The sequence below is a fragment of the Crocodylus porosus genome, unplaced genomic scaffold, assembly GCF_001723895.1.
Source record: "Crocodylus porosus isolate Cpor-Errol unplaced genomic scaffold, CroPor_comp1, whole genome shotgun sequence".
NCBI classification, from domain to species: Eukaryota; Metazoa; Chordata; order Crocodylia; family Crocodylidae; genus Crocodylus; species Crocodylus porosus.
Window position 1 is genome coordinate 36,010,536 of NW_017728886.1, and position 26,177 is coordinate 36,036,712.

The window sequence follows — 26,177 nt, forward strand, 5'->3', positions numbered from 1 at the left end:
CAAATCCCCTCTCAGTCTTCTGTTCTGCAGACTAAATAAGCCCAGTTCCCTCAGCCGCTCCTCACATTCATGTGCCTCAGCCCGTTAACCATTTTTGTTGCCCTCAGCTGGACTCTCTTTTATCCACATCCTGTCTGTAATGGGGGGCCCAAAACTGGACACAGTACTCCAGATGTGGCCTCACCAGTGCTAAATAGAGGGGAAGAATCACTTCCCTCATCTGCTGGTAACACATCTACCAACACAGCCCAATATGCCATTAGCCTTCTTGGCAACAACGGCAAGCTGTTGGTTCATATTCAGCTTATTATCCACTGTAACCCCCAGGCCCTTTTCTGAAAAGCTGCTGCCTAGTCAGTCAGTCCCCAGCCTGTACTGATGCATGGTTCTAGTTCTTCACAACAAAAAGAATTGCTTTTATGGTTCCCTCGTCAAACAAACAGAAACTAAGAGCTTGTATTTTCTAAGGGATATCTGGAATCTAATAATGTAGAGAACCCCTGCCTTATAGATGAATGAGGTTTATCCTAAACCACTTCCAATGGTATATCTAAGGTTTCTGCCATAGGAATAAGATCTTTACTGAAGCATATATAGAAGTTCCTTGCTTCCTCTGGGGAAGATTAGGTAACTGACTTGGGGCTGTGTGAAACAGCACTGTTTTGTTTCGACTTCCATTTCGCTGTTTTGATGGAACAGTGTTTCATTTCGAAAGCACTGTTCAGTTCAGTTTCATCAAAACTGTTTCGACCATAAGCTATAATGGGGAAACACAAAACTGCCTATAGTTTGGTCATTTTTTGGCAGATATGGATGAAAAGAGCAGGGACAGTAGCCCCTTCTGAGGGCATGAAGCCCGCCAAGTTTCAAAGAGATAGGTGTAGAGCTTTCTGGGAAACTGCACCTCAAAGTCTTGAAAGCAAAACTCGTGTTGCTTGCAAGTGTGAAGGTGCAAAGGGGTGAAAACAGCTGGCACAGTAAGCCCTGCTGAGGCCATGAAGTCTGCCAGCTTTCAAGGGGATAGGTACAAGTGTTTCTGGGAAACTGCACCTCAAGCTCCTGACAAGCAAAACTTGTGACATGTGTGACTTTGTGCGTGTGTGTTAAGATGCACCCTCACTGGCACTGGGGCCTCTACATGACACAGCAGTGTGCCCCAAGAGGTCTCCTCCTCCCCTACAGTCTCAATCCAGTTCACCACTTTAAATGACAACAGGTAAAATAATAACTTAGTGAGAAGCAGCACAGTAGCACCAGCAGCATCTCAGGTAGCCAAACTGTAACAGAGTCCTTCTTTCCTCTCCTGCAGGAGCTCCTTCTCCAGCATGTGTGTTAATTCCTTCCCCACTCTTCCCTCTCCTTACTTTCTATTTCCCCGCAGGCAAGCCCAGCTTCAGCTTCAAAACTTGAAATGTTTCGACTGCCCTCATTTTGTTTCAGGGTTGTTTCAAAGCCCTTTGTTTCGATTTCACTGTTTCATAGATTTCATAGACATCAGGGCTGGAAGGGACCTCAGGAGATCGAGTCCAGCCCCCTGCCCAAAGGGCAGGAAGTCAGCTGGGGTCATAGGATCCCAGCAAGATCAAAATAAGTTGAAACAGTATTGAAACAAAACAGCCAGCAAAATTTCACACAGCCCTAGTAACTATACCAAAGGTCCAGCTGTTCTTCCCTTTTGCAGCTATAATGTGAGACACTGGTTAACCTGGCTGGAATATCTATAATAGCTCTTTGGATGGGGGGCAAGAAGTATGATCTAACCTCAGAATCAATATATGAAGTAAAAATTCTAAAATATGGCTGTATACACCAGGGCATATCAGATGGATAAACATTAAGTGGTATTCCAGGGCTCCATGCCCACCACAACTCTCACCTCTAGAACACCCTGAGATATTCTGCATCTTAGCCCTCCTCATACTACAGTTCATCTCTAAAAACCCCTTTATGACATTTACCATGCTGCCCAACAGTGGAATGTAGATGGGTGGGAGATCAGTCTCTGGACTATAAGGAGTAAGAACATGACTCCCCTCAAGGGAAGGATAAGGGACACATTCTTAATAATCTGATCTCTTAGATGAGGGGGAAGAAGGGCATTTTAATATAAGTATAATTCCAGATGCTATCAGTAAAAAGATTTCAATCCCAGATGAAGCATGTGTTCACTAAAATAGCAAATCCATGCAACTACACACTAGAAAAAGAACGCAATTTTTTTCTTGCCTTCAAGATGAAGTAGCTCTGGGAGGTCTGGCTGATCATCAGTTGGATCTGCACTTTGTAACATCTGTAAAAGTTGGTCCATTTTATCCTACCATGAAAGCAAGGGCATTAGCTAGAGAAAAAGAGTTACCTTCCCTTATACCAGATTTATAAAGATTAATATAATGCAATATTCCTTATTCTCATTCCCCCACTGACACCTATGTCCAAAATGTGCCTTTATATAAAAATGTCAATCACTAATAATGGTTATTATTGAAGCAGTATGTACCACATACATGATCCAATTAAAAAATCTGTAACAAGCAGAAGAGCAGGAAAACTTTGTTTTCCTACAAATATTTGGAGTTTATGCTTGCTTCAAAAGATTATCACTTGCCTTACAGAATTTCAGTATGTGTATTGTTGAAAGAAAGAAAAAGAAATGAAAAGAGAAAAAGAAAGGCAACAAAATAATCAACTTGGTATTCATAAAAAGTGAAGTGTGGCTTACAGGTCTTCCAATGAAAAAACATTCCTTAGAATTTTGTTCAGAGAGAGTAGTTTCTGGTTCATTCTACCTCAGTTACATATGCAATGCTACCACCTAGTGGAATAAATTTGAAAGTGTCTGAAGAATGCACATAAGCTGCTTACAGATGTTAAAAAAAATGGCACTTTACTTTGAAGTCAACATACTCCTGTGCTGTGCCCAGTGCCCAAAGAGGCAGCGCATTATTTGGACCTGGCTCCCCAACATTTGTATAGATCGGGCACTTTAGTGGAACTTTTTTGGTGCTTTTATCTAATAGCTGATTGAATCATCTTCAGATAAAAAGAGTTCAAAGGGGCACTGCTGAAGCACCTGGATCTACAAAGACGCTGTGGAGCCAAGGTGAACTACTGTGCTGCTGCTTCTTGTAAAGCACCCTTGTTTTGGAGGGGCGGGGGGAGAGAAGGGGGTTAATGGTTGAACTCCAAGTGCTTGCATATAATTTTCTGTGATTAACTGATTTTGGATGCAATCTTTTATACAGGTACCCAGAAAAGGAGGCAGCTGAGCACAAATGTCTTAAAAAAATCATCATAAGTTGCATAGCATTTTAGATGAATATCAAAAGTTAGAATAAGAGTTTAGATCAGTGACACTCTTCACTATGTCAGAATCAAAAGGGAAATTTTTAACTTGTATTTTCCCCCCCATCACAGCTCCCCTGCCCCCCCAAACATAGGGAAGGGGAAAACAAAAGAGTTAAAAATAACTTGGGGCTACTGTCCCTTTAAGGCTTTTCTCCTCATGGGTAAAAGGCACATGCTTATCATGATGAAGGCTGGCCATATCCATTTTCACTGTGTTAGTCTGCATCAGCCGAGCTTTTCCACTGCGTTAAACCTCGGCGCACAGGGGGTTCACTGGAGAGAAAGTACTAAGGATGACAGTACAGACAGATGTCACTTATTAAGTTAGGGGAGAAATGGCAACTGATTTTAAGATGCCCCACTTCATTTGATCTTAGCAGGTGGTAGGACCCCAGTGGAGAAGGGGTTGTTTCAGGAGAAAGACAGAATAGGAGATTTTGAAGAGCAAAGATATTTCTGAGCAACATAAAGGGAGGAGAGACATAGGAAAGATCTGGGCATGTTGCAGAACACAGGTAGGCTGAAATAGGGTCTGAATCCTAGAGGTAACTTAGAATGGAAATAAAGGCAGAAAGATTCAAGGGAAGGAAAGAGAGGCGTTTTCCAGAGAACAAGACAGGGAGTGATTGCAAAAGACAACCAAGACGGGCATCTGTAAGTGACATAGGGGAAATAAAGGAGAATCTGAGAAACGAAGTCATCACTTCATGCTTAGTTGGTATTTTGTGAGGAAGCAGTGTTGAACCTTCTCTTATTCAGTTTCATAAAAACTTATGAGAAATCTAAGCAAGACATTGCTCCATGTCTTGTTGGGAGGAGGTATCAAGTGGGGTTCCCCAGAGGTCCTTCATTCAGTATCGTTTAACGTCTTCATTAGTAATATGGAAGGGATTGAGCGCGCACAGAGCAATTTGAGAATGACACCAAGTTGGGTGCTGTTGCAGACATACTGGAGGGTAGAGCTAGGACTCAGAATGACCTGGATAGACTGGAGAAATGGTCCTCAATCTAATCAGAGCAAGCGCAAGTATATGTACCTGAGAGTACAAGTACTCAGCTGTTTCCCTCTGAAATCTAGTTGTTTGATATTATTTTGAAATGGCTTTGGCCCTCAGGCTGAAAAGGTTTCACTTAATTGGTTTAAACATATTAAATGCTAAAATCAGTATTTTTTATGATACTTACTTCATCAATATAAACTGGTTCAGGTTCAGGTTCTATTGTCTCTACTTGAACTTCATCACTAAATTGTACTGTTTTCTTCTCAGCTTTCACTGCAAAGCACAGAGATGTTTATAAAAGAAAACATCAACTGCACATAAGTAATGTTATATGAAAATATTCTGTCCATTTAACATATTTAGGGGTGCACCAAGAGAGATTTTAGGGGTTGATATTGATAGCTGATTTTTAAAGAGCCACATTGGCCAATACCAATCCGATTTCTGATATACCCAGCAGCCTGAAGAGCTGTGTCCAGCTGGTAAGACTGCTGTTGTCGAAGACATGGAGGAAGGGAAGCGCTGTTGGGGGCGGAAATCAAGGCCCCTGTGGTGAGAGAGGAGTGAGGTGTGACTCCAGTTACTGTGTGCACCCTGGGAGGGCAGGGGGTCATGTGCCCCAGGATCTGCGCAGGGTAGAATGGGTGTGGGGCCTGGGCTGCACTTGGGGCAGGCGGTGCCAGCACTAGGAGGGGACTACAGGGGGTGTGTAGTCATCCCAAAGTTTGCCATAGACCCACTATAGCCCCCCTCCCAGCACTGCCAATGCCTGCCCTGACTGCTGTCTCAGCCCAAAGCCTCCTCCCCCTCCCCCCCCACCAGGAAGTGCCTGGCATAGTCCTGATCCCAGTCTGCAGTGGCAGCCCACCCTGCCCAGATCTGAAGGCACATGCCCCCCGCCTCCATACCCTCCCAGGGTGCATGCAGTGACCAGAGCCGCACCCCCCAGATGAGCCATGGCTCTATCCTGTGCCCTCCCCCACCTGGGCAGCGCCTGCCCCAGCCCCACTCCCTCTCTCACCATGGGGTCATTGTTCCGTCCCTCCCCCCCCACCTCTTCCCTCCGCCCACCACAACAGATTTACCAGCTGCACACAGCTCTCCAAGCTGCCAGGCTATGCTCCTCATTGCCTGCGTACTGCGCTGCAGCTGCGCGCATTCATGGGCCATTTATCAGCCAAATTATCAGCCACATCAAGCCAATTTCCCACACAGTCAATTTTCTTTATATCAGTGCCAATCCGATATCAGACTGATATATAAGTGCACCTCTAAACACATTATTTCAAGTTGAAACATGTTTTAATAACAGTCTGTAATAAGTTAAGATTGAGGGGAAAAGAATAAAAAAGGTGAACAAATGTTAACACTGTTTTTGCACAGAAGAAAACAGCAGCATCTTTTCTGAAATGATTACCAACATCTTAAGAAAAACGGACAATCCCTTTGGAAACTAGGACATAGGTGCTTTTCAGAAATTTACCCAAGAGTATTTTCAGGAGCCAGAACTTCCTTTTGATCAAAACCAGAAAATATACTTAGACATGCAAGGAAAAATCTGTCAATAACTACCTCAATATAAGCAGCTATATTTTAACATACACAAACTAGAATGAAAGAGGTAGCTGATCAGAATACCTATTAAGGTTGTAATATCTTCCATACTCAAACTTCTCACTTTTTACATATTTGGGCTGGAACTCAGCTGGGCTGTCAAATATAATGGGCAGGAAGTTTCAGGGCCCTTGCAAATTGAACCTGGAATATATATCAAGTAGCATCTTCCAGGAAGATAGGGAGTTTTGAAGGAAGGTTCAACAGGAAAGGGGCATTATCATTGGCAATCCCTCACAGTCAAGGATAACTGTCTTCCATGATTCTCCTATCTGTGGGTCTGAAGATGGCTGACTAAGACTCTGAAGGATCAACAGATTCTGTTGCAGCTTGGGCACATTTCCATGCAGGGTGGGTGACTCTGGGTTCTTGATTCAGTCAGCAATATGCTATTTCTGCCGCTCCTGTTTTTCTGTCTCCTGCTGTCATTGTGAGGTTTCAAAGACTAAGAACCTTGTAGCAGACTTTTCCTCTACTTGGAGTAGTCCTGGGCAAGTCTCCCATGAGTTGGGGCAGGTTGACAGGTGTACATGTGCAGTATGTGGCACAGCAGACCCACCTCTGGAGCCACAGAAAGCACGCGCCACACACGCAGACGATTGCTGTGTTATTAATTTGCAGTTTGGTTGGGGGGGGGGGTTGACATCAGGTTAGAACAAATAGAACATTTTTAATTAACAAGGGCCTGGCTACTCCAGTTGTACAATACACTTGCAACAACATACAAAGTACCCAACATATGGTGGAAAGCACATATTGCAGCACTCCTAAAAACAGGGAAAGATACCTCAGATCCAAAGAACTTCAGACCTATAACCATACAATGGTTATCTTTTCAAACTCCTTATCATAAATGCCTTATTGTAACGCCGTACCATAAAACCACAGTTTATGATGGTTGTCAAAAGAATACCCAATTCCTCAGCAAGCTGGCTTCCACCCAGGGAAATGATGCACTGGTCGAGTAATTAAACATCATGCAGCACAAAGATGATTTCAAAAGAAAGGAATGGTCACTGGTGCTTTAACCTGTCAGCAGCTTATAACACTGAACCACCAGAGGTTCTCTGTATTTTTTTTTTTTATTTACCTTTTATCATATATGACGTGTATATACATACACACTTTTCTAGCAAGGATCACATTACTTGTAGTAAATATTAATTACTTTGTATGTACTTCTGTCCTTTTCTTACCTATCTATCTAGACAGAAGTTAAGTGCACGCAAACTGCTTTCAAAATGGCCAAAACCAGTTTAAGATAAACCTTGATGGTTTATCAGACTTAACTGATTTAGGTTAAGTTGATTTATTGAACTCCTGTCCCAGATCCCCTCCAGATTCAAGTTAACCTCCCCTGCAAACCGCCCCCCACCACCCTCAACCTCACAGGCTAGCCTTGACTCATGCAGTTTGCTCCAGCAGAACAGGGAGACATGCTCTAGTGTCCACTGGCTTCTGGCCTGAGCCACTGCAGGCACATGGCTGCATTTTTGGAATAAAAAAAAATGAATGCCTGTTCACTTGCTTATCTGTTCAACCTATGTTGCTTAGACTAACCTGCAAAGATTGAATCAGTTCAGTCTCTGGCTTTTTGACCGTCTGTACTTAGCTGTATATACAGGCAAAATGACCAAAACTGGAAGCATTATGTTGCATATTCTTTGGCATAACTGTAGTGCTACTCACCCACTTCTGGTTCAGCAGTAAGGTCAGCTGTTACAAAATTAGACGGAAATAAACCTATCCCTTGATGTGTTTCACCTTTCCACCAATTTGGATCACTGGAGATTAAAAAAAAGTCTTCCATGAACAATAATATTATAATACCATTTAATGCAGGCAAAAATATGAGACATGCTTAAATAAAAGTATCCGACATTCTAAATCTTAATTCAGCTCTAATGTACATGTTCACGTACTTCCAAAAGTTTCTTTTAAATTATTATTCTGAAGACCTCTTTTTTCCAAAATATTCTGTTTGAAACCTGAAGGTAAGAACTTGCAAGATTGCAAAAAGGACTGGAATAATGAGAACAAATATTTTAGGCAAGAATTATTTTACACGTTGAAATATATAAGAATTTCTATCCCTTCTAAAGGTAGAAGGAAACCTCTTAATGACAAAGGTTAGAAAGGTACTTCCATAGTAAGTAAGGTTATTCTATAAACTGACTCTCGCAGGATTTCTTGCATGTTTCAGATACTGTCTGAGCCAAGATACTGGACTGAAACTGCAACTGATCTAACCTAATATGACTATTTCTACTTGTTTGGCTCTCTGCTTATTTTGAGCACCTGTATGAGGAGGGTCAGAGGGTAGGCTAATGACAACAGAAGTTGAAGACTCTTGGCTACTTGCAGTTTGCTCCTCAGAGGCTGAATGTCCCACTATTTCTATTTTATGGAAAGACTATGCTTATATAGTTGATCTGAAATGTTTTAAGAAAATAAAAAATTTTCTGGACATCAGATAAAGTCAAATTGTTAATAAAGGGAGTTCCCAGTTTGCTACTACTACAGATTTTTTGCTCTCCATATATATCCTTACAGAAAGATCCCAGCACAGTCACCTGAAGGAAGAGACAGACAGCTATTTTAATTTGATATTGATCTCTATTACAATTGACTACATAAGCAACGCCAAAAAAGTTTCAGCTGTTTTCCTGGAAATAATGACCGGCTTGGAGGACCTGATGTTTTGGGACACAGGGGCTAAATACAGACATTGGGGGGGGATTAGCAGGTGGTTAAAATCAGCTCAAAATGGCTGCCCAGTATCAGGCAAGTTAGGATGAAGGGGCTAGCAGGAGGGTTGGGTCCAGCAGACTGGAGAGGATCAGCGGTCTGCCAGGGGATGGAGGAGGCACAAACCATGAAGGGTGAGGGGAGATGATTGGGGAGGCAAGCACAACCCTCAAGGTTTTTCCTAGGGTCAAGGAGTGCCTGGCAGGGCTGGGGGGGGTGGAAATCAGAAGCTACTTTTAGCACACTGACCCCCGCAGCAAACCTATACCCCCTATCCCTCCCCCGCAACAGGACTTACTTGCTTAGCTCTGATAGCAGTGAACACTGCACTCTGAGTGGCTTGTGGGATGGGAGTTAAGAGGGGTGGCTGGCCACTGTGGGGGGTGGTTTGAAGAGAGCAGCCCCAGAACTGAGGCCAGTGGCTGGGTTTTCCCCACCACTAGGGCTGTGCAGGGAAAACATACAGAAGTTCCATGCGCTGGTTTGACCTAAATAGAATAAGTTTGACACTACATAGATCCAGGTTTGTCTTGCACTGAGTTCTGCAAGTTTTAAACTGGTTTGTGTGCATGGAACTTTTGTACAGTTACAGGTTTAGACTGATTGCTGGTCCCTGAGACCAGGTCTATAAGCATAAGTGTAAGTTCAAGCAAAGTTTAAATCAGGTAGCCATTCTGAACTTGATTTAGCCTCCCCAAATGTCTGTACTTAGCCAGGGAGAATACAAAGCCAATTTGTCAACTGTCATTTTAAGCTATCATATTAAAATATGTACAAGTGCTTACAGAATACTTTTTTTTTTTAAAGAAAATCAACAGCCAGTCATTGTCAAGAAAGCAATCTACTGTCTTAATACCACCTTAAATAGTAGTAAGTTAAGTGTGTATTTTAACTGCCAATGTATTTCAATAGTACTTGTATTGCATTTTTAGGAATTCTGTAGACATTCTACTTTGGCAAGTTTTGCTGGAACATATACTTTTAAAACATCCAAAAACACACATTTGTTTTGGAAAAAGGACAAGTGTTGAAACAGTTATACCTGCACAAAAAATGCTGGTGTTGAAAAAGAAATAGCGAGCAAAATTCTGTTTTCAAAAGCATTTTTGCAAGCAATTGCCTCTCCATTAGGAAGGTTTTACCAGTATCTCTATCAAGCAATTAATGTTAGCGCAGCGTTAAGCTGTTAAGCAGAGACAAGTGTCAAGAACAAGAGAAAGAAAACTTCAGAACAAAAAGTCAGTGTTTAACAAATTTACTTTCTCTCAATAGGCTCCTGCAACCCTTAATTGGTGTTTCTATCACCACAGTGTAATTCCAACTGAAATATGACAACAATCAACTGCAGAATCTGAGGATTTAATAAGGATCCTAATATTTAAATTCATCATTTGTCTGAAGAATTTGCTCCTAGTATTCAACAATCAGGCGTGCCCACGCAAGTTACCTGTCATCAAGTATAGTTATAAGTTCTCCAGCTTTAAATGTCAATTCATTATCTTCAGCAGCCTCAAAGTCATAGATAGCACGAACTTTCCGACCCTCGTGTTTGTGATTTGTTAGGAGACCTGAAGTACTCGGATACAAATTGGAAAGTGTTGTTTGTTGTTGCCTTTGTTCTTTTAGTGATAATTCAATGGCTACAAAAGATAAGTTACTTTTATTAAAACTCACAGCTACAGAGGTAATGATTAAAAATTTTTACTTAGAATAAATAAAAGCACAACTCTGAATGTGTTACACAAGATAGAAGTTCTGTCTTTCATTTAGAAATAACCATATTGAACAAAAACCTAACTCATGTGAAAGCTAATGAACATAATGCTACTCACAATGAAGACATAGGAGCTTCATCCTGGTGCTCAAGAAGTCAGGATCAAAATCAGTAACTAATATTTAAACATAAAAGGCCTGATCCAATGAAGTCAGTGCAAGTTTGTCCACAAGATCAAATCTGACGTTCATAAATGCAACATGTTCAAATCAGTATTTTTCTTTGGATACATACAAGTTTCAATATTTTAACAGTTTAACATTTCAAACAGCATTTTCTAAGACAGAGCTACTGGAGCATATGGTAGCTCTCTGTTAGTTTTAAAACCCTACTCAAAGTTTTTAGGATGGCTACTGGGCATTTAAGTAAATCTAAGTTCAATTATCTAACAGAAAACTCCTTGAAAATGCCACCTGCCAAAGTCAAATTCAAAAATTGTATTAGTTTATTGAATACGTAGATTCCATGTAACCATTGTCAGGTTGCTTAGATGTATAGTAATTTGTCCCCAGTGCCTGCTGCAGTTTTAAATCCATAAGCCATTCTGCTAGCATTGTCACTGTTTCCATATTAAAAGCCAATGACTGGCTTGGGGAAGTTAATGCATAAGAATGATCCTTTCATTGTGTAGAGCTGGCATATGACATACCATCATATTCCTTGCTGTCATAGTAAGCAGACAGAGAGATACAAGGTTACTGAAAAGAAACTATGATAAAGGACACCACAAACCACCTTAAATAGTAGCACCTTAAACCATGGCAATTCTGGATTTGATTCTGGAAAGAAACTGATTTGTTTATATGTATATACTGAAAAACTATAAAATAGACAATTTTTAAATATGTAAAAATAGGAAGACTTCAGCCCACAAACATTCAGTTCACAAAGAACAGGAGGTAAAAAAAAGGAGATGAGACTAAGTTTCATATGTATAATGAAGTGGCATTTATCTAGTAATATATAAAGTAGTCAAAAAAGCTACTCACCCTTTGCTAAATCTTCCTCCTCTTTTTTATTAGCTACTGTACCAGGATCTTTGGCTACTAGAGCTGGACTTGCCTTTGCTTGTTCTGCAGCCTAGCCAAGCAACACAAAAGTTGATAAGTGGTAACAGGTTTTACAATATATATTAAACTCATTTTCTGGATCATTTAAAAATCTAATATGAAAATCACAGAATTGTACTTTTTTAAAAGACCATTCAATTTTTAAGACAGAAATTTTAGAAAAATTAAAATCTTAAAAATTATATAAAAACACTGACAGTTAATAGAAATTATGTAAGTTCTGAGTATTACACATATACCACTTTAAGAACCCAGAAACATTAGTATATTATACCTGTGAACCAATAGCTGGGAAAGTAACACCTTGTTCCTTAAGATTTTTTATCATAGCAGATATTAGACTAAGCTGTGGGTCATTCTTGAATTCATCAGTCCATTCCACCATGAGGGCTTTCAGCTTCTCACAAACTTTTGGATGGCCCTAGAGAATGTCAGAAGTTACTTATTTAAGAAAATTTAACTGCAGACTTCTAGCAGAATATAAAGCAATCAAATTGACTTTTGCAAAATTCTCTTCATTTCCTACATGAAACCAATATCCTGCTCCACTGTATACAATAAAGATTAAAGTTAAAGATTCCCTTAAATCAGAGCTCTCCAACTTTAGAGTGGCCAGGGACAGCACTGTATACCAGTCACGGGCCTCAGGCCACACACACACATACTGCATAGGCTGCAAGTTGCACAGAATCCCAGGATACCCTGCCATTGCTACACTAACATCCCCACCACCCCAATCACTGCTGGCAAATGAGCCCACGCTTCCCCTACCTCATACCTCCCTGATGCTGCCACTGAAGAGCAATTCCCACCCTCTCCTTTTTCGCACCACATGGGCTACACAAGCAATTTCTAATCCCTAGAAGCACATATTCCACAGCTCATCTCCCATTTATTTTAAATTCTATCCTGAAATCCTACCACTCAACACTCTAAGTTACCTTATTCAATACGTTGCTTACTTCACTGGCAAAATCTCTTGAACACACTTCTAAATGAAAGATTTTACCACAGTTTGATACGCACGCTCCTAGAAGCTGAAAAGGGGAGGAAGGGGAGAGAAAGATTAAAACCAGGTCAAGTGTTTTACAACATACCTATGTGAAGGAAAATAAAAGGAAGAAGCCACCTACCGTCAGTGCCTGCATAGCAACATGAGGATCTTTATGGTTCACTCTCTTCATAATAGACCGAAGACAATCCTTAGGCCTATCAATACAGAAAATTTCAGAGCTTTTAAATAATACAATGAAACCATATTTCTTGCTATATAAAAGGAAAAAACCTAAGGAAAATAAGTTTGCCCATAGGAGTCAGTAAATTATATAAAAAATTGGAACCAAAATAATAATAAAAATAATTTCACAACTACAGTATACAAGGACTGCTAGATTTCTTAAATTAGAAAAGTCCTCCCATTAAACTAAAAGCATTTAATCGCTTCAGTTATAATTTTGTATAGCCCATCTACACGAAGAAACTTCCATATTTTGCATACATTCCACATATACTGGAAATCATGGAAATTTCCATGAAGAACAATGTTTAGAAAGATTAATTTAGTCACAGCCTCTTCAGATTTTTTGCATGAACAGGAATTGCATCTCAACAGCCGTTCTTAATATGAACAACACTTTCTGCTTCCATCTATACACAAGATAGAGCAAGATGAATAAGTGCTGTTTCAATGGTAATCTGATACAAATCAATGTACAGGCAACAATATGCCAGACATTTCAAAAACTGTAATATCAATGGTATGTTGCATGGGAAATGAGTCTTCAGTTGGAAAGTACAATGAACATACCACTAAAATACATAGTTGGCCACTATGCTTATACTGTTATTAGTACCTGGACTAGGCATGATCTATACAGGAACTACGCATGACATTTATTCTGGTGTAAACAAAGACTGGACACACTACATACAGGCGTATATCAATGCAACGTATTTGAATATTGGATAATATTACTGCAGGAAATACAAGTTAGGGGTAAAACTACCCAAGCATGTTATACAGGCATGCAGGGAGAAAATTAGGAAGGCCATGATTTAAGATGCAACTGGCAAGGAATGTAAAAAGCAATAAAAGGGATTCTACAAATACATCAAAAATAAGAGGAAAACCAAAGAAAGTATAGGTCCCTTACTGAATGCAGAAGACAATCTAGTTACAGATGCTGCAGAGATGGCTAAAGTATTTAATGCCTTTTTTACTTCAGCCTTCACAAATGGGGCAACCACCAGAGGATGAGTGCAGCTGGCAACAAAGATAGTAAAGGACACAAACAAACTACAGTAGTGGAGGAACAGGTTAGGATTTATTTAAGATACACAAGATGCTTTGAGATACTGAAGGAAGTGTCCAACGTAGTTTCAGAGCTATTAGCTATCCTCTTTGAGAACTTGGAGGAGTTGGGCAATGTCGCGGGTGTATAGAAAAGGAAAATACAATACCTATTTTTAAGAAAGGGAAGAAGGGGGAGCCAGGGAATTATAGAGAAAAGTCAGCCAGACCTCAATACCTGGAAAGATGGTGCAGGTCCTCACAAAATCTATAGTGAAGCACCCTGAGAAGAACAAGGTGATCAGGAACAGCCAGCACAGATTCACGAAAAGCAAGTCATGCCCGATTTCCTTCTATAACAAGGTGACAGGCTCTGCAAGATGTTTGGAGAGTGGTGGATATGATACACCTTAGATTTTAGCATGGCATCTCTCACTGTCTACCATGACATTCTCATAAGCAAGCTAAGGAAAAAGAAACTACATTAAAGTACTGTAAGGTGGATACATGGCTGGTTGGATTATCATACTCAACATGTAGTCATCAATGGCTCAACCACTGCAGTAAACTATAAAGCTCAATACAAGCCAACAGTGGGCTTGCTCCAAAGATGCCAGCAGCCCACTGGCTTGTATCAACAGAAGTGCGACTTGCAAATCAAGGAAAGTGATCTTTCTCCTTTATTTGGCACTAGAGGCCTCACCTGGACTAATGCATCTAGTTCTGGACCCCACACTCCACTGGACTCTTTCCAATTTGTCCACATCCTTATTTTGGACAGCAACAAAAATGATCAGGGACCTGGGAGATGAGACTTACAAGGAAAGGCTGAAAGAACTCAGGTTATTTAGTTTGGGAAAGAGAAGATCAGGAGGGGAGGAGGGAGAGGAAAGATTTTGAGAACAGTCTTCAGTGTTGCTTGACAGATGGTTATAAAAAGGATGGAGATAGACTTTTCTCTGTATCTGTTGGGGATGGGACTAGAAGAAATGACCTCATATTGCAGTGAAGGACATTTATGATGAAGATTAGGAGGAACTTTGATTTGTGGTTGACAGTGGTTAAAAAGCTCCAGCTCCCAGCTGCCTTCCACACACTCAGCCCACCTGCAGATGGCTGTTCATCATGCCAGGTGCGTGGAGTGGGTGGAAGGCAGCAGCAGGGAGCTGAAGCTGGAGCCCACATGCTGAGGCAATTCACCTGGCTGCAGCTTTGCCCCTGCCTAGCCGGGCATCTGCTGTCTAGCACGTATCCCCACAGCCACCACCAGGAGCAAAGCAGGAGCAGAAGAAAGGAGCAGGGCAGGTCAGAGCAGTATCTGGAAGGCTGTCCTAGCCAGGGCCAGGGCTGTACTGTCTGGCAGACACTGGGTGGATGCACGTGGGAATGCACCACAGGCTGTCCCAGATCAGGGTTCGGCCTCATGCGAAGCACCGTGGGACAGGCATGGGCTGGACTGGGGGTGAGGAGACCCAGACTGCACCTGCAGTGCATCACCCAGGCATGCTCTGCTGCATGTGCCCCTTGCCCCCACTCCTCGCCCCTGCCCACCACCTGCCAGAACCTAGTGCACTGACAGCCCTCCACACACTCAACCCCAACCCCACCGCTGCAATATGCAAGAGTAAGACTATTTTGAGCTTAGGCAATTGCCCCTATATACAGTACTCAAAAATAAACAAAGCAGGACAAAAATATTTTTTGAAATAAAATTAAGATATATTATAGATTTCTAATTTTTAGCAGTATGATTCATTTTTAAATTGATAATTTATTAAAAATGATATTTTCTGGAAGATTGTGTGTGCGGCCCTTGACAACTCGCCAAGACCTGTTAAGAAGCCCTCCAGCTGAAATAACTGCCCACCCCTGTGCTACTGTACGTACCCCTACCAAGTGGCAAGGTCCTGTAATTGTACCTTCTAAGAGCACCTACCCCTGGATATCTGTTCCTCTGTCCCCTCTGGGGCCTGGTATAATTTACACTTGTGTACAAATCCATGCAAATTATTACACTGACATAAATGTGTCATGTATCCAGGCCCAAAAGGTCATAAGTACCTAGCAATGTGCCTAAGACTGGCGTGTATCAAATTATAATATGCCTTAAGAGAAACACTTGTACACACTTCAAAAGACAATCCATTACAGCAAGTTATTTTTAGGCAAACATGTCTTAGGAGATGGAAAGAGTTATATTCTAACATTCCCTCCCATCCTATAATGTCTCCAGTTCTTATATGCATCCACTCACCGCACGGAAGGACTTCTGATGGTTATGAAACAGGAACAAATGAAGATGAAATTTCTATTCTAATCTGGTCTGCAGCTATGGCAAGCCAAGAGGTTTATAATATGTCTATTAAGAATAAACGGGAAACATTTGTTGCTCCCTTGTCCAAAATATTGCCTATTTGCCCCAAACTTCTGAGGGAAGCGCTATGCTAGTGTGACAGCTGATGTGAAATGTTAAGTGAATTGACTGGGTTTTGGTGAAACTGAAGGACAACAGGGCTGATACCAGTGTCAGGTACCAAAAACAGTATAACCACAACAAGAGAACAAGTTAATCCCATGCCAAACTCCACACCAATACAACCATAATACTCCTTGTACATAACCTAATTGTTCACTCAGTGCCAGTGAATTATGTTGCACTGTAATGGTGCAGGCTCGGAGAGGTGTGGGGGGCAAGGGAGAAAAACTCCCCCTGGGGATAAGGCAGGATGGTGGGGGCAGTAAGAGGTTTCTTGTACCTGGATAAATGGCAGTTGGGAGACATAGCTGGGACTAGGGGGAGGGTCTGCTTGTGTGGGGGTCTGAAAGGAAGCAATTGGTTGATGGAGATAAAATTGGAGGTTCTTGGGTTTCGGGGTGTTATTTGGGAAATCCTATCTGTGGGCTGTTTGTTCATTTTAAGCCTTTTGGATTAGGCAGGACAGAAATCTAATAAGTAAGGATTTATTTCAGCTGTACAGTTTAAGAAAGCTCAACTGAATTCTGCATTGACTGTATTTTTGAAAACGGGCATTTTACGGATAGTCAATTAAATACAAGTATTCCTTTTTCAATCCTTGAAAAAAATTCTGTTCTAGTCCCACTAGTACAGATAGAAGATGAGACGATGCAACAAACTGCTGGAAAAAAAGTAGTACCTTCCAAAGCACCATTTCAAACTAGTGAGATGTATAGAACAAAGACTTTATTATATTCATATATAAATCATAATATACTATTAGTGGCAAGTAATAATGTAGAAAGTGAAGTTAAAAGAGAACTTAACATTTAAACTAGGAATTTCTGACATGCAATTTTGGCCTGTTCTAAAACAGTTTTGGATGAGTACAGATGGGGGAACAATATCATTGAGACAAGGCCCCCCAAATTTTTGGGATATCCACTGAACTATCATTAATCTTTCTTCTTAATGTTAAGCTGGTTTTACTCCGCCCCCCGCCCCCAGTGCTTCCTTCCCCCATCCCTCAGGTGCACTTTCAGCAAGTTTTTATTTTTTGCCCCATGCCCAAAATTAGTTTTACACTGTTCATGGCTATCCAAGAACTAAAATGAAGCTGGTGTAAGTTACACTACTGCTTGGCTAAACTATATTTGGCAGCATCTGTTTTACACAAACCTCTACCTCATATTTAGTACTACTAATTATAGAAAATGCTGCTACATAGCATGGCCATTTCACTCTATGTTTTTGTACAACAGATTGATCGGCATAGGCCAAACAATAAAGTCAAACCTCACCCCCTGAAGTAGACAATTAAAAAAACAAAACAAACCACATACATACTTTGATTACATATAAATGATTACACACAGTTTTATATGCTTCAGCATAATTTTAAAGCATATAGACCTACATGGACAAACATTTACAAGCATAATATTCATTAGTTAAGCTAGCACTGGAAAACAAAGATCTAGGAGTCAACTATTCCAGGCCCAACATCTCCTTACCTGAATATTTTTACTGTATGAAGAGAGACCCCCAAATCGACAACTAACAAATGACCAAATTAAAGTGCCATAAACACAGGTAAGGATGACAGGCAAACAGATCTAATTCATACACTCTAAGTACATGTAGAGTCTACATTTACAATCACATTCCACATTTAACATTACCGTTTAGGTGCTAAGTGCATTCAAACATAAGTAAAAATTAATAATCAGAAGAGTTTGCCTCAAGATTATATCATTATCAGGTTGATAAATGCCAACTCCTCTTACATAAAGTCCTATACCATTATTGAGATGACAACAGTAACTCTCAAAGCTCTTTAAAACCCTGATTTTGACTGAAAATTAATTGTGTGTCCAATTAAGCTTAGAACAGCATTAGCATAGAATAGAATAGTAACAGAAGAGCTATTTAAAACAGAATAAAAGCATTTATCATAAATGGACAACAGTCTAGTTATTTTTACCTAACCGTTACCTCAGAACATCCTAGACACTTAGCTATACAAACAGTAGGCCACAGTTCTGAATCCGATGTTTCCCAGTATATATTTTATATACAGCACAACAGACAAACAACCAACTATCTGCAGAGAGACTAGGCAAGATTGGACGAGAGCTACATTATTCAGTTTGCACTGCATCTTGTTTTTTCAACAAACACACTCAGTGGTGGACTGAGGGGGGGTGCAATGGAAAGGGGATCATACCTGCCCCCTTTCCACAGGGGATGGCACCTGCCAGCAGATCCATTTCCTCCCTTGGTCCCCTACTGTTGAGGGAGCCCAGGTCAGGAAGGAAAGACCTACCTGCTGCTGTCCCCAGTTGACCCAACGGAAGGGGGGCAAGGGAGCTCCAGGACCACTCCTGCCAGGGGTGTGGGCAGAGCCACACAGGGCGCCGGGTCCCTGCTACTTACCCCCCTCCCACCCTGCACCTTTCCCTTGGCTGGCCTGAGAGCTCCAGCTGTGGCAAGCATCTGCACAAAGGGCCAAGCAGCGCTGCAGAGAGCAACATCTGTGGGCAATACCCACCTTCCAGCACCTGCTTCTGGACTGCAGCGGACAGCCAGGGACTGAAGAGAGAGCAGGAGTGCCTGGAAGGACTGGATAGGTTGGAGCACAAGGAGTCTTGGGCCTTCCCCTACCCCAGGGTCAGCTGGAGACAGCAGTGGCAGCAGGCTTCCAGGCGTTCCTCCTCCCTGCCCTACTCTAGGTGTCCCTCATGGTCTGGGAGCATGCACTGGAAGGAGGACCTACCCACTGTTGCAGAGTAAAAGGTATAATTAACTTTGTCTCCAGGGGCTTAGGTGCATTCACTACTGCAAACCAATACTGCAATCACGGGATTCAATTTGGGTCTCAAATTCAAATAGTGCTTGCCAAGAAATAAATGTTTTTATGTACTGTATTGTAACAGGAGAACAAGCCAATAGCAAAGGTAAAGCCTTTCACATGCAGTCACCCTTTTGTTGTGAAACCACATTAGAGCTGCAAAAAGGGCAAGAAATATGCATCATATGCACTACACAAACTCTCTTAGTGATAAGGCACTATTACCTACTAATATACTATTTTACCTTAAGGTCTCAACTGTCTGAATACTCATGGTATTGGGCATCTCATATTTGTTTATTAAGAAGTTTGAGTAGTGATGAGGAAAGAAACTCGTAATTAGGAACCTGCAACACGAGAGCTAACATACTTACTAGAATAAATTTAGCGGGAATAGGAATAGAAAAACTGCACTTGACAAAAATGAAACTAGCCTTGCCTCACACTTGCATGAAAAAAGATGAGCCCAGTGTATGGTATTCAACTTAATGTGCCATATCAATGTTTTTTGAAAAAAGTGCCTACTGGAATATGGTCCAATACCATATTGAAATTAAAAGACTATTGAGGGTGTTGCTGAATGCACAGTTTAATTTGCCAGTGCTTTTCACGCAAAAAAAAGACATGGCATTACTTGCTATGAAAATTGGAACACACAAAATGGAACATGATGAAATTTTGAGCTGTGGAAAAATTTGAAGATGTAGCACTATAAAAATAGATTTATGAAAATCATCATGCTGAATGAGTAGTTGTCAATAGTTCAATGTCCGATTGGGAGAAGGTATTGAATGGGGTCTGTCTTGGCCCCGGCATTGCTTAACATCTTCATTTATGATTTGGATGACAGGAATGAATGCACGCTTAGCAAATCTGAGGATGACAACAAGTTGGGTGGCATTGTAAACACTGTGGAGGGTAGGGCTAGGATCCAGAATAACTTAGATAGACTGGATGAATGGTTCTCAAATCAACCAGATGAAATTCAACAAGGACAGACTTAAAAGTCCTGCTCTTCAGACAGAATTATTTCATGCACCTGCAGACTGAGGAATGACAGACTAAACTATGGTACTGCAGAGAAAGACCTGAAGTGTCACTGTTGACCATAAGCTGAATATCAGTCAACAGTATGCTCTCATCACCATAAAAGCAAAAAGCATACAACCATATTAACAGACATGTCACCTGCAAAACAAGGGAAGCAATCCTTCTGCTCTATTCAGCACTAGTGAGGCCTCACCTAGAGTACTGTGTCCTGTTTTGGGCTCCATACTTCAAGTATGTGGACAGATTAGAAAGAATCCAGTGGAGATCCAACAAACACAATTATAGGCCTGGGGGGACTAGACTTATGAAGAAAGGTTAAAAGAACTAGGGTAACTTGGTTTGGAGAAGAGTAAGGAGATTTTTAATAATAGTCTTCAACTACCTGAAGGATGATTACAGAGAGGACGGAGATGCACTTTTCTCTAAGGGACAGGATTAGGAGCAATCATCTCAAGCTTCTGTAGAGGAAACTTAGGTTGGGGATTAGGAGGAACTTTCTGACTACAAGGGTAGTTAAGCATTGGAATAGGCTACAAGAGAAGTCACAGCATCTTCATCCCTGGACACTTTCAAAAGCAGATTAGACTGACACTTGACTGGGAGGGTTTAGTCAGGGATGATCCTGCCTTAAGAAGGGCCTAGATGAGATCCTTCCCAGCTGTACTTTCCCATGACCTTAAAATTCTCATTTGCCAGAGAAAAAATTAATTGAGCAGACTAAGGGAGCACTAGAAACGGTACATATTATTAGATTAAATTATTAATAAATTAATAATGGTGCAACCACATATACACAGCTATAATTCCACCTTCTGTCCTGCAATTAGCTTGTCCTAATATAAAATATTTAGGCATAGAAGATTTCCAATAATTACTGTAGGCCTGTTCTTCACATAAAGATGTTAGCAGCAGTTCTTGCAGATCTAGAGAAATGTAGTAATGTACCATACAGCAGCTATCTTCCACGTGTTTTTTTTGTCTCGGGGTAAAGACGATCCCATTCATGCTATTCCTAATACAACCAGTGGGACTATATCTTTATTAAAGTGATAGATGTATGTACAGGGCTCTATAAATGCAATCCCTAAATAGTTTTATGACCCAAGTGGAAAACTGTAGCCTTTAATCATGCTAGTGACCATAAGAACATGGCTCACAGTAAACTAGACCTGGTAGTCAGTTACATGTTAAAGTCCTAACATAACTCTAAAATTTTTGTCAGAGACTACATACCAGCTTTTTTACATTACTTGAACCAAAATCAAAATGTAAGTTCTTCCAGGACAAATTTATTTTGCCAGAGCACCCAGAGAACTAATCAGGAGAAAGTACTGCCATTTTGAGTAGACACAGCATGACACTGCTGTTGGTGTCAAATTCCTTAGGTCAGAATGAGTTTTACACAGAATATATTTAATATCATAATGCAACTCAGTTTGAACTCCATTCTGATGCATTCTTCTGGTCAAGCAGCCAAAGAAACAATGGTTTGCAGTGGCCAAAGAATGTGAAATCTCCCCCAGCAGCAGTGAACTTCTGGGCACTTCTGCATGCTGTCAACACTTTGCTGCCCAACCAGCTGCCAGAGCTGCAGTTACTGCAGGGAAGATTCAGAGGAGCTGGGGGGTGGGAGGGAACTGAGACAGTCCCATTCTCACCTCTTACCCCCAGCTCCATTGCAGGCCTCCACTTAGGCAGTGTCCAGGGTTCATGCCCCACCTGCCCACCTATTGTTATGCTACTACCAACAATAATCCTTAAAGAATGGCTATTTTCTAGCCTGCATCTTGAAACAAATGAACTTCCGGAGAGGATTTTGCTGTCTCAGAATTCATAGTTTTTCTTCCCCCCAAGAAGCTTAAAGAACAACCCAGGTTCTTCCATATCCCTGTGACAGTGGGAATATACCCTACCTACTAGAAGGCAATGTCTAATCTGAACCATTTGCTAAGTATGCTTATGCAAGATTCATTCAGAACACAAATTCCAAGCTTCTAACCTCATTCTTATCACTCCCATGGCTTCTAAAGCCAAATCAAGATAGCTAAGTCTGCCTGCAAGGAATGACAGCATGGCTCACCAGGCCAACCTGCAACAACAAGTTTTCATTATGTTCCCTGAAACACCACCTACAATCCCATGGCAGATGGTTGGCCTAAAATTTCTGCTGCGATCCCTCTTAAAAGTTTAGTGCACTGTATTCAACATTCTCTCTGACCCTTTGTACAACTCTGAATATTCACTGCACTATTTTAGATTATGTTATTTCTATAACAGATTACTCCAGAGTGTCCCACATCTCAGATTAGAGTCTGGTTTTCCATCTCCTGACGGAGTACATCTCTGCATAAAGCTTGTCTGAGAATGCATTCAGCAGTGATATGCTATTGCGTATTTAGAAACAGAAGTCAGCATCCCATACTAGAGATGTGTATCCTTTAATTACTAATGTATTTTTCAAGATACCCACTTATCCTCCAATGGTCAGACCAGCTCTTCCCCAGCTAAGGAAAGAAACCATATAAAATAAACTTAATGACATCTCCTGGGTTTATAACAATACTGTTAAACACACATCAGGTGACTTGCTGAACAGATGTGTGCAGGTCCTAAATTGAGATTCCTTGATTTTTTCCGAAGGAAGATCTGTAAAATATTTTTGTCCAGAAATAAACTTTTTGTGTTTTTCCTTTAATTCTCACAGCAAGTACACTCTACACATGATTTGCAAGGAAAAGTTAGAAGAACTAGGATTATTTAGTCTGAACAAGAGACACCCAAGGGGGAATTTCATAAGTCTCCAAACTTCTAAAGAGTGCTATGAAGAAAAGGGTGATAAGACTACTTTCTGCAGCCACAAGGAAAACAGCTAGGAGCAGTCTCGCATTGCAACAAGGGAAATTTCATTACAATACTAAGAAGATCCTTCACATTATAAGGATTTTTAAGCACAAGAACAGGCAACCCATAGAGGGTGTGGAATCTCCATCCCTGAAAGTTTAAAAGCATGTTAGTTCAACATTTGACTAGGATGGTTTAGACAGGGATACTTCTGGCTTGAGCAAGGGGCTGGACTAGATGACCTCCCGAGGTCCCTTCCATACCTACTTTTCCTATATTTCTAAAGCAACATAAATTAAAATATTGATGACAGTCTGTATCTAAATTCAATCTTGATTCCTCTCACACCCATATAATAAAAGTGAATTAATTTAGTAGAGATTTAGTTTGAAAACAAAACTTGAAATCACAACACTTACCCTGTGCGTGACTGTCCAACTTTATCACAAATGTCTAGGATAAGGCCCCAATCCTCTGCAGTGTTCATCTCACTGGTGGCTTTTTCTGATAATAAAGCATAAATAGACCATAATAAACTTGCCGTTCATATCCATTTGAAATATTAACTTAAAACCTCTCAGCTATTAAGAAAATCTTGTAGCACAACTAGGTACGGGCCAATGTAAGACCTTATCCCGCCTTTAATATACTAAATACAACTTATAATTAAATATTATGCATGTGTGTAAAATGCGTTTTTGTACTACAGTCACATTTTCAAAATCACCCAGGGCTCCAAATATTTGAACACATACATTTTATACTTTGTTTTAAATTTCAACAATAAGTATACAACATGATCTTTTATCATAGAAAAAGAACTTTCGGCATGCTTTGTTTTGAAATGATATAAATGAGTTCAAAAGGCTACCACTACCCACAGTCTCAGGACTCAACACACCTTGCCAAAACACACTTTCATGCCTCAGCTGCTCCACCATTTTACACTGCTATATACTTTGTAGTAAGCTTTGAGCAGTACATTTAGGCAGTTTCCAAACCTGCTGGATATGACTTCCTCTGCATTACTACTACAAGAGGCTACAAGGAATTCATCCACAAACAGATAACCCCAATTTTCGACTCCCCAGCTCTATTTTTGGAAGTTGCTTTTTAACCACAAATTCAGCCAATTTGATTCAAGTGAGACAGAAACTTAATTTTTGGGCCCCTTTTGAACCTCTGAGTATGCTACTCCCTGAGGTCAATCCCTAGTGGCAGAAGCTGAACTAACAGCTAAGAGACTGGGCTATCATCATAGCATACCTACCCACCCTAACCATGTCAGTGGAGGAGGAGATGAGGGAACATAACAGTAGAGCAGGGGTGGGCAAAATGCTATCTGCCAGGCCATTTTATCCAGCCCGTGGGGTACCTTAATATTAATTTTCTAAATTTTTTATCTGCCCTGGGCTGCCTGTCATGCGGCCCTCGATGGCTTGTCAAAATTCAATAAGCAGCCCTCCACCCAAAATAACTGCCCACCCCTGCAACAGAGGAAAGAAACATGGAAACTGAGTTTTACCTCTAAATTTTGAATTAGGGAACCCATTTGACTCCTAAGGGAGCTTGCAGCAGAACTGGTCAACACTATCAAACACTATCAAAACCCAAGGAAGACTCAAGCAACTCCCAAAATTCTGTGAACAGAAAAGATGGACTAGAAAGTTATTTCTCCTTCAATTTTATCTGTAGGCTTTTTAATTTTACGCCTACAAAACAGACCTCAAACAAACAATATCATGCTCCAGTTTCTGAAAAGCTTTCTAGATAATTTCCTAGAGGAGAACAATGCTTTCCTGGAAAGATCTAGCTGCCAGGAAAGACTTATTAATTTAATACTTCAGAGACTGAGGAAAGAGACAACATCAGTAAAATGTTTCATCTCCTAGAAGTCATGGAGAATATCTGTCTTTGAGCCTACAACTAAAGACCTCCAGACCTGCAAGTTTCTCTCTCCTTAATCCAAAGTAAGCAGGCTCCTGTATCAGAAATATAAGTTAAAAATTAACACAAGCAAAGATATAAAAATCTTCTATAAATAGGACAACCAAGTTGCCCCACTTGTATTCCCTCAATTGATTCGTGCTTTTTGACAGAATATTTTTAAAGAAAAAACAAATGTTATATTTAACTAGGAAGTCAGTTTTTGCATGCTATATGCATTGAGAGAAAATAGAAAAGAAACGTAAAATTGGTAACTGTTCATCAATTTTCTGCCAGTTTAAGACAAGAGGAATCACCTAGGGTCTTCAGTGTCCCAGACTGTCACAGAAACTTATTTTACTTTCCCTGTAGAACTAGTGACAAGTAAACATCGCACAAAACTATGAAAAAGTAACACTAATATCCAAAATTTTAAACTGCCAGCTCCAAAAACACCTAGTAGCAGACCCATCAACGGATCCCAGGAGCATTTTACTTTCTTTTTTTTTTAAAAGGATAACTTGAGCACAGTAGTGTAATAAGTAAAACCTAAAATTAATATATGTGGCAGATTAGGAAAAAGTGTATCTTTTTACATTCAGAAACAGGAAATAAAATTTAAACACAAAAATAGAAGGAACAAATGCAGGCAATTTTAATATCTTTCTGTTCTGTTTAGATTTCAACTAAACACAGTATCGTCCAAGCCTTGAGATCAAAACAGAAATTCCTGAAGGCTTCCAATTATCACACTGAATGTGAACTGTACATTTCAATTAACCCTCATAATAAAGTTGTGTCGGTAAGCAAAGATACATGAAGTCTGTCAACAACTAAAACACCACCATCAAAAAGCCTTTACAAAGTTAACTTTAAGATAAAGCTTGATCAGAAATGCCAGCACATCATAATTCGGAAGCCAATATATAAAACATGGCATTCTAATGTAAAGCTACCAATTTAAATGAGTATTACTCGGGTAGTATTTCACAGTTGAGAAATACTGCAGGAAGTTATATCAACTGCAAAGCAAACTTACTGTTTCCACTTAATTCTACCAGTTATTAAAAGGAACTCTATTTAAAATCTCCATATTGCCATCAACACTCTTCCTGGTGTTATCGGGAAGGCTTTGGCTTCCATGACCACAGCCTGCTCTTTGGAGAGAGAGGCAGCGAGCTGCTGGGAAGAGATGGCCTCCACCTCTCTCCC

General features: G+C 40.6%; 1 protein-coding gene across 3 annotated transcripts in view; it reads right to left on the bottom strand.

Moving 5' to 3' along the window:
• The window catches only part of STAM (signal transducing adaptor molecule), a 53,458-nt gene that overhangs the window by 11,794 nt on the left and 15,487 nt on the right, over positions 1 to 26,177 (bottom strand). For 2 of the 3 annotated variants that reach the window (XM_019532470.1, XM_019532475.1), the window contains exons 2-10: positions 23,459 to 23,543; positions 12,686 to 12,761; positions 12,494 to 12,589; positions 11,827 to 11,973; positions 11,472 to 11,562; positions 10,156 to 10,348; positions 7,650 to 7,744; positions 4,531 to 4,619; positions 2,227 to 2,314 (exon numbers count right to left, since the gene is read on the bottom strand). In XM_019532470.1, coding sequence (XP_019388015.1) covers positions 2,227 to 2,314; positions 4,531 to 4,619; positions 7,650 to 7,744; positions 10,156 to 10,348; positions 11,472 to 11,562; positions 11,827 to 11,973; positions 12,494 to 12,589; positions 12,686 to 12,761; positions 23,459 to 23,543 — 960 coding nt within the window. The remainder of the gene's footprint in view (positions 1 to 2,226; positions 2,315 to 4,530; positions 4,620 to 7,649; positions 7,745 to 10,155; positions 10,349 to 11,471; positions 11,563 to 11,826; positions 11,974 to 12,493; positions 12,590 to 12,685; positions 12,762 to 23,458; positions 23,544 to 26,177) is intronic. The other variant, XM_019532483.1, reaches the window with a different exon arrangement.